This window comes from Pristis pectinata, chromosome 19, assembly GCF_009764475.1.
Source record: "Pristis pectinata isolate sPriPec2 chromosome 19, sPriPec2.1.pri, whole genome shotgun sequence".
NCBI classification, from domain to species: Eukaryota; Metazoa; Chordata; class Chondrichthyes; order Rhinopristiformes; family Pristidae; genus Pristis; species Pristis pectinata.
In genome coordinates, this window is record NC_067423.1 from 39,811,947 (window position 1) to 39,821,632 (window position 9,686).

General features: G+C 45.8%; 1 protein-coding gene across 1 annotated transcript in view; it reads right to left on the reverse strand.

Moving 5' to 3' along the window:
* The window catches only part of LOC127580585 (uncharacterized), a 155,433-nt gene that overhangs the window by 13,549 nt on the left and 132,198 nt on the right, over positions 1 to 9,686 (reverse strand). Inside the window, exons 15-16 of the mRNA XM_052034172.1 lie at positions 6,892 to 7,078; positions 6,099 to 6,218 (exon numbers count right to left, since the gene is read on the reverse strand). Coding sequence (XP_051890132.1) covers positions 6,099 to 6,218; positions 6,892 to 7,078 — 307 coding nt within the window. The remainder of the gene's footprint in view (positions 1 to 6,098; positions 6,219 to 6,891; positions 7,079 to 9,686) is intronic.

Here is a 9,686-nt window from a genome sequence, read left to right on the forward strand (position 1 = left end):
TCCTGACACAGCATGTGGAGAGGCCGTGTTGGATCTGGTATTTGGCAATGAACCTGGTCAGATGAAAGACCTCTCAGTGGTTGAGCATTTCAGGGATAGTGACCACAACTCCCTAACCTTTAGCATAGCCATGGACAAAGATAGGAGCAGATATAATAGGAAAATATTTAATTGGGGGAGGGCAAATTACAATGGTATTAGGCAAGAACTTGGGAGCGTTAAATGGGAACAGATGTTCTCTGGTAAATGCACCACAGAAATGTGGAGATTGTTTAGAGACCACTTACATGGGGTTCTAGATAGGTTTGTCTCACTAAGACAAGGAAAGGATGGTAGGGTGAAGGAACCATGGTCAACAAGAGAGCTGGAAGGTTTAGTCAAGAGGGAGAATGAAACTTATATAAGGTTTAGGAAGCAAAAATAAGTCAGGGCTCTTGAGAGTTATAAGGTAGCCGGGAAGGAGCTTAAGAAGGGACTTAGGAGAGCTAGAAGGGGCCATGAGAAGGCCTTAGCAAGTAGGGTTAAGGAAAACCCTAAGGTGTTCTACACATGAGGAACAAGAGGATGACAAGGGTGAGGGTAGGACTGCTCAGGGATAAGGGGGGAAATATGCCTGGAGATGAAGGAGGTAGGGGAGGTCCTAAATGAATACCTTGCTTCAGAGTTCACTGAGGAGAGGGGACTTAGATGAAGGGGAGGTTAGTGTAGAACAGGCAAATGTGTTGGAGCATGTTGAGGTTGAGAAGCAGTGTTGGAGCTGCTAAAAAGCATTAGGATAGATAAGTCCCCAGGGTCAGACAGGATATACCCCAGGTTACTATGAGAAGGGAGGGAAAAGATTGCTGGAGCGTTAACGATGATTTTTGAGTTCTCCCTAGCCACAGGAGTGGTACTGGAGGGTTGCAGGATGGCAAATGTTGTTCCATTGCTCAAGAAAGGTCAAAGGGATAATCCCAGGAATTATAGACCAGTGAGCCTTACATCAGTGATGGGCAAACTATTGGAGAGGATTCTTAGGGACAGGATATATGAGCATTTGGAGAAGCATAGTCTTATCGGGGATAGTCAACATGGCTTTGTGAAGGGCAGGTCGTGCCTCACGAGCCTAATAGAGTTTTTTGAGGAAGTGACCATACAGATTGCTGAAGGTAGTGCAGTGGATGTTGTATAAATGGATTTTAGCAAGGCATTTGACATGGTAGGCTCATTCAGAAAGTCATGAGGTATGGGATCCATGGATTTGGAATTGGCTTGCCCACAGAAGGCAGAGGGTGGTTGTTGAAGGGGAGTATTCGACCTGGAGGTCAGTGACTAGTGTTCTGCAGGGATCTGTTCTGGGACCCCGTGACAAAAATAAACCAATCCCAACCAATTCCAATACCAATGCAAGCAGTGATGGTGTTAACAACTGGGAAAAGATTTCCTCTGGCCAGTTATTTCAGACACCAGCTCCTTGAAACCGTTTCACTTGAACAACCAGAGGAAGATCTTCCTACATTTGGCTGAGACAGGTAGAGCCACAGGAAATTCACCAGCTGCAATTCCAGCATAAAGCAGTAGATGGCAGTCTTGGGCAAGGCACTCATTGAAGTGTATGAGCCATTTCGGTGGATCAACCAACAGACACCTCAACAGAAGATGGGCTCAAAAAGATATGAAGAAATAATTGACAATACAGCTAATCTAGAGGATAAAACCCCAGTTCTAGTTGGTGTAAACCCGTGCATTCTTCAGGAAATACCAGACACGCAAAAAAAATGCCTTTGTACAAGAGGGGACGGATATCAGAGGCTGGAAGGTCATTAATAGTGTCCCTAAAATCAAAAAGAGCAACGGAACAAAACCTGGGGCTGTAGCCAGTGGTTGATATCAGTGAGGAAAGAAATAAAGGAAGAGGTTCCAGACTAAACAATGCCACTAGTTTCGGAAAAGCAGTCATGCATGGAGAAACTGGTAGAAGTTTTTGAAGGGTTAACAGAGATTGCGGACAAAGTCAATCCATTGCCTGTTGCACTTCTCGATTTTGGAAAGGACCAAAGTAAGGTAAAGTGCGATGGGTCCATGACTACAGATTGGCGAGTTTGGAATCAAGGAACTGAACACTGAATGGATAGCAAGTTGGCAAAAACGAAACAAAGCCAAGAGTTACTGATGGTTATTGAGAGTAGGGGAAGATAGAAGAAAGAGTAGATGATTTGGCCACTCACTCCATTCAATAAGATCAGGGCTGATCTTCTACCTCAGCACCACGTTCCTGCACTTCCTCCACACCCCTCAATTCCCTTCATATCTACAACCTATCAATCTCCAGACTCAACAACGGAGCCTCCACAGCCCCCTCGGGTAGAGAATTCCAAAGATTCATTTCCCTCGGGATGAAGACGTTTCTCCTCATCTCAGCCCTCAAGAATCAGGAAAGATCAAACTGGACAAGGAAGTTTTCTTTCAGAAAGGGAAGACTTGTGTAAGACCCAATAGGTGTCGGACAATCTGCTTGGGATAGAATCCAAACTTAACGGTCACAAATACAAGAGGAATGTTAGAAAATGCACGAGAGAAATAAAATAAATTTTCTATATTCAGCATGGTTAGACTGTGGACGAGGCAAATAGCTGAGAAGCTTTCAGATAATCACGTGGGAGAAGCTAGAGGATGTACTGAAAGACTGACACGTTACGTAGAGTGGGAGGAGATTCATGCAAGGTACAAAGACCAGCACAGGCTCTGTCCTCTGTTCAAAGCGACTTCTGCCCTGCTTTGGGTTCAGGGAAAATGAGGACAATGGCCAGCATCTCCACTGCAATCCCAGCTATGACCTGGACAGTAAAGACACCTACGTTAGACTATTGTTTATTGACTACAGCTCTGCCTTCAGTACTATAACTGCAAGCAAACTCGTCACCAAACTCCGAGACCTGGGACTCAACACCTCCCTCTGTCACTGGATCCTTGACTTTCTGACCAACAGATCGCAATCAGTGAGGATAGGCAGCAAAACCTCCAGCACTATTATTCACAACACTGGTGCCCCACAAGGCTGCATCCTCAGCCCTCTACTCTACTCCCTGTACACTCATGACTGTGTGGCCACATTCTGCTCTAACGCCACCCATAAGTTTGCAGATGATATCACTGTAGTAGGCCATATCTCAAATAATGATGAGTCGGGGTACAGGAAGGAGATAGAGCTTAGTGACATGGTGTCATGACAACAACCTTTCTCTCAATGTCAACAAAAGAGCTGGTCATTGACTTCAGGAAAGGGGGTGGTGTACATGCACCTGCCTACATCAGCAGTGCTGAGGTCGAGAGGGTTGAGAGCTTCAAGTTCCTAGGAGTGAACATCACCAATAGCCTGTCCTGGTCAAATCACGTAAATGCCACAGCCAAGAAAGCTCACCAGGGCCTCTACTTCCTCAGGAAGCTAAAGAAATTTGGCATGTCCCCTTTGACACTCACCAACTTTTACTGATGCACCATAGAAAGCATCCTATCTGGATGCATCACAGCTTGGTACGGCAACTGTTCTGCCCAGGACTGCAAGAAACTGCAGAGAGCTGTGGACACAGCCCAGCGTGTCACAGAAACCAGCCTCCCCTCTATGGACTCTGTCTACATTTCTCGCTGCCTTGGTGAAGCAGCCAGCATAATCAAAGACCCCACCCACCCGGGTCATTCTCTCCTCTCTCATCAGGCAGAAGATTCAGGAGCTTGAGGGCACGTACCACGAGGCTTAAGGATAGCTTCTATCCCACGGTGAGATGGACCTTATACGTTGAGATGGACTCTGACCTCACGATCTACCTTGTTGTGACCTTGCACCTTATTGCACTGCACTCTGTAGCTGTGACACTTTACTCTGTACTGTTATTGTTTTTACCTGTACTACCTCAATGCACTCTGTACTGACTCAATGTAACTGCACTGTGTAATGAATTGACCTGTACGATCGGTTTGCAAGACCAGTTTTTCACCGTACCTTGGTACAAGTGACAATGGAGGAGGAGATAGACAGATATCTAAATAGTCAGGGTATCAAGGGATATGGGGATAAGGCTGGCAAATGGGATTAGAATAGTTTTTTTTTCTTCTTTTTTTCCCACCCCATTTCTTTTTCCCTTTTCCTTGGAGCAGACTCGATGGGCCGAATGGCCTGCTTCTGCTCCCTTATCTTGTGATCTTGTGAATAAACCAAGACCAATCAATCACTGATGAATCTACTATCTCACAGAACCTGTAGGGCACAAGGTTACATTGGGCAGTGGATATTTCAAAAATGCGGCGTGTGGGTCTTCAGTTATGTGAAAAGATACGAGAAGCCGGGATGGTTCCCTTCAGAGCAGGGAAGGGTGTGAGAGACGCAGTAGAGGCAGTACAGATAAGAAGTACCAGATTCCAGTGGCAGGATGGTCTGTAATCAGATTTAAGATAACAGGCAAAAGAACCAGGGCGTCTGATGTGGCAAGCGATATGACTTGGAGTGGTGTGTCTGAAAGGACGGTGGAAGCAGATTGAACAATAGCTTCAAGTAGGTGGGAAGGGAAGGAACAAGGGAGAGAAAGGTTTGAAAATAAACATCAAATTCTGGAAACACTCAGCAGGTCAGGCAGCATCTGCGGAGAGAGAAACAGGTAGCCTTTCAAGTCCGGGACCCTTCATCAGAACTGGGATAGAGAGAAAACAAGTTGGTTCAGGTCGCGGAGAAGGTGAGGGAAGGGATGGGTGGAACATACGGAATTCCTCTGATAGGACAAGACTGGATGGCCTCATGTAGCAGTTAAGGTAGGTTAAGCTTCTTTGTCCGTGCACTGTGTTGTTAACGTTGAATGGTCCGTGTAACGTTGTACATGCCTGTTAGGCCAGACTATGTAAGAAAAAGGGAAAACAGGGTGTCTGACAAAAATGGCCAGTTCTCACCCAAACAGAAAGAGATGGCGTCATAGAGTCATACACCATGGAAACAGGCCCTTCCGCCCAACTCGTCCATGCTGACCAAGAAGTCAATCTAAGCTGGTCCCATTCGCCTGCGTTTGGCTCATGTCCCTCTACACCTTTCCCATCCATGTACCTGTTCAAGAGTCTCTTAAATGTTTTTCATGTACCTGCCTCAGCCACTTCCTCTGGCAGCTCATTCCATGTACCACCACCCTCCGTGTGAAGAAGTTTCCCCCCAGGTCCCTTTTAAATCTTTCCCCTCCCACCTTAAATCTATGACCTTGAGTTTTAGACTCTCCTGACCTGGGAAACAGACTATGACCATTCACCCCATCTATGCTCCTCGTGAGTTTATACACCTCTCTTTGGTCAGTCTCCTGTGCTCCAAATCCCAGCCTATCCAACCCCTCCTTACAACTCAAGCCCTCCCGTCCTGGTAACATCCTCATGAACCTTTTCCGCACTCTTTCTAGTTTAATGACAATCAGGGCGACCAGAATTGCACACAATCTTCCAAGTGTGGTCTCACCAACCACTTGTACCGTTGCAACATGAATGTCCCCAACTCCTGTCCTCAGTGCCCTGGCCGATGAAGGCAAGTGTGGCAAACACTCATTTGATTGCCTGCTGCAAGTTATTAAGTTATTTAAAGTTGGTGAACTCAGTATTGAGCTCTGCCGGCTGCATTGTACCCAGACGGAAGTTGAGGTGTTGTTCGAGTTTTGTGCTGGGCTTTGTGGTAACAATGCAGGGGGCTACAGGCAGAGGGGTCTGAGTGGGACTGGGTTGATGAATTAAAGGTGATTGAGCAACAGGAATCTCAGAGCCGTGCCTGTGGATTGAGCGGAGGGGCTCTGCGATGCGATCCCTTAATCTGCGTTCGGTTCTCCGATGTAGAGGAGGCCGCAGTGTGATCACCAAATGCGATAATGCAAGACATTAACCGATTCTCTCTCCGCAGATGCTGCCTGACCTGCTGAGCGTTTCCAGCGTTCTCTGATTTCAGATTTCCAGCATCAGCGTCTTTTTATTTTGACTTTCAGTATTTTTGAAGAGGTGTCATGGGCGTAATAGACCAAAGGAATTCCTTCCATGATGTGTATTCTATGAAATTAAATGACTCAATAATAGCATGTTATTTTAGGTAAAATCATAACACTTGCCTGTCCATTGGGTTTGCAGAGGATGGTTGTATATTCAGGGCCAGTTGCCAATTTGTTACATTCCTTCCATAAGAAGTCTTTTGGAGGATTATGAGGTACCCTTGCATTTGCTGCCCAAACCTGCGACACAATGATTTAAGCTGTGTTAACGCCTTAAAGCAAAAATTACCGGCAAATAAAGAGGCTTCAGGCGGATATGGACGAGCTGAGTGAGCGGGCCAGAACAGGGCAGATGGAACATAATGTGGAAAAACGTGAGGTGAAAATAACCAAATAATTTTCTGTTATTTGGTGAAAATAACAGAAAAGCAGAGTAGCTACTAAATGGGATGTTTAAAGTGACTGGGGTGTGCTGGTACGCAAGTCATTAAAGGCCAATATGCAGGTGTAGCAGGTGACTGAGAAGACAAATTGTACGTTGGTCTTCATACCAAGTGGGTTTGTATACAGGAGTAGGGAAGTCCAATGTTTATTGTTCATACCTGGCAGATGTGAGAATTGGTGTCGGACCTTCTCCTGAGTAGCAGTAGGTATGGAGTTCCAGGGCTGAGATACAGCTACATCTGGGACCAACTGGTGGCTCCCCAGTTGCGTTCCTGACGGAGGTCACCAAGTTAGCACAGTTGTGAGGGAAGTACAGGAGGTAGTGGGGTGTGTGTAGAGGGAAAACCTGGCCTGCAGATGAAAGAGCAGTGATACTTCTTCAAGCCAGAATGACGAGAGACTTGGAGAGGAGTCTAGCATGCGGTTTGCCATTAACCTTGAACAGTCTGAGGTAGGTGTTTTTACTTACCGTTACACAAGACCCAGCACTCACTCGGGTCCTGGGAGGGAACCTATACATTGTTACGGGGTGCCCGCCCATATTCTGCTGCAGAACATAGTTTCCAATGTCCTCCTCTATGTCGTGGGAGATGTTTAGAAGTCGAACAAAGTATCCGTTGGCAGCAACTTCCACAATTTTTATATTCCCAATGGTGCTGGAATAAGGAAAAAGTTTGTGTTTTTGTTTTTCTGTGAAATTGGAGAACGTGCAAGGTCACAAACAAAAATAGGTAGGTTTGTTCAAGGTTCAACATACTGATGCACAAAGCATACCACATATCATTCTACATTTAAGCTGAAATTTTAAGCTTTCTTCTCCTTGATCAGCTAATATGCAATGGGGAAAAATATAAAATTAATGGAAAGATGTAAATCTTTGGTTGCCATTCTTCAAGCTGATTTGTACAAAGTAAGCCATCTTATATAACTTGGCATGAAAGGAAAGGCTACATTAACTCATGTAACCTCCAATTTTACTTTAAAATTACAACTTTCTGCCATTCCTTATAAACAACTCAGAGGTCCACTATCCATAGTGTAGTAAAGAAGGTCTAGCAGCATCCAAAGGACGACTTCAATTCTTTTTCAGGATAGCTCCAATCAAACCAGCTACAAGTCATCCCAGCATTCATTCCCTGCTTGGTTATTTACGTGCCTCACTGCATACCAGCCAATCACCAAGGTACTTCATTCAGCCAATCACCATGCTTTTCATCAATCACACCAGCCAATCACCATGCCGTTCACCAATCATACTAGCCAATCACCAAGCACTTCACCCACCACAGCCACCAATCGTCATGTCCTTCATCCGTCATACCAGCCAATCACCATGTATTTCATTCAGCCAATCACCATGCCAGTCATCAATCATACCAGCCAATCACCATGTCCTTCACCAATCACACTAGCCAATCATCAAGCCCTTCATCCACCACAGCCACCAATCATCATGTTCTTCATCCACCATACCAGCCAATCACCATGCCAGTCATCAATTTATCAGCCAATCACCATGCCCTTCCCCCATCACAGCCACCAATCAGCATGCCCCCCCAATCACTGATCCTTCAATGCCCTCTATTCCCAGGGTCCTTTGTTTCCTGATTACTGCTTACAATTTTTCCATGAAATTCCAGTGGAACATCCTCTAGTGGTAATTATCCTGCTTTCAGGACACATCACTGTCATCTGGACTTGGTTAAAAGTAAACAAGCAGAATCAATCTTACTTCATCTCCCCCTTCAAAACATTAAGGTTAGAGTCGGCCATTTAGCCTCCTTAGTCTGTTATAAAATGTCATTGGAAGGTGGATAATCTGTACCTTATTTCTTCACCTTTACTCAGTCTCAGTGTCTCTACCCAGTCTGGCCTTTGTGTGGTTCCAAACCCACCCATGTGGTGGCTCTTAAACACCCTCTGAAAAGGCCCAGCAAGCTGAGAGTTGGACCATAAATGCAAAGAGAAAGCAGAAAGAGAATAAAACCAGATCACTCCAACCACACAGACACCATGGCCAAGAAAGCTCACCAGTGCCTCTACTTCCTCAGGAGGCTAAAGAAATTCCACATGTCCCCGTTGACCCTCACCAATTTTTATAGAGGCACCATAGAAAGCATCCTATCTCTATGCATCACAGCTTGGTATGGCAACTGCTCTGCCCGAGACCAGAAGAAACTGCAGAGAGTTGTGGACACAGCTCAGCACATCATGGAAACCAGCCTCCTCTCCATAGACTCTGTCTACACTTCTCGCTGCCTCAGTAAAGCAGCTGACAATGTCAAAGACCCCACCCAACCCGGACATTCTCTCTTCTCTCTTCTCCCATTGGGCAGAAGATAAAAAGCCTGAAAGCACGTGCCACCAGGCTCAAGGACAGCTTCTATCCCGCTGTTGTAAGACTATTGAACAGACCTCTTGTATGATAAGATGGACCCTTGACCTCACAATCTACAAAGCATCAGATAGGCAGCATTTGCAAGAAAGGCATAAATTAAACATAAATTATACACATTTTTTACAAGAAAGAACACAATTAGAAGCAAAGAAGACAAAGTCCGTTTCAGTGCAAAGTGATCAAAGTGGTCGTAGTGTTGCTACACTGTCGTGATTAGGGTTGTGCTGGTTGGTTCTCCCACATTGGTGGTGGGAACCCAAAGAACTTCTCCCTCCTCATTGATGTCTGGGCCCAGTGTGTGATCGCAGAGACTCTATCAACCATGCTTAACCAGAAATGCTAAATGGATGTACTGATGACCTGAACTCCAGGACCAACTGCACCTCTGGCCACCTGTTCCAGTGTAGTTACAATGCTGGTGTCTACTCAGCAATGTGGAAAATCACCCAGATTGGGTCCAATTCACAAGAAGCAAGGCAAATCCAATTAAACCGATTGCTGCCCACTTAGTCTACGCTCAATCATCAGAATCACGGTGGAGGGTGCCGAGCATGGGCCGACAAGCTGAATTTCAGAGGAGAGGTGCAGTGATGACCCTTCATGTCAAGGCGGCATTTCACTGAGTGCGTCATCAAGGAGCCCAGCTCAATGGGATTCAAAAGAAAACCTTCGCCATGGTCGGACATATACTTTGCACAAAGGGAGATGGATGTGGATATTGGAGGTTAATCAGCACAGCTCTAGACCATCACTGCAGGAGTTCCCCAGGGCTGTGTCCTCGACTCGAGATGTGGCAAGTAACGTATGACGCACAAAGTGATGGGCAACGACAATCTGCACAAGAGGGTCTAGCCACGTCCCCTTGA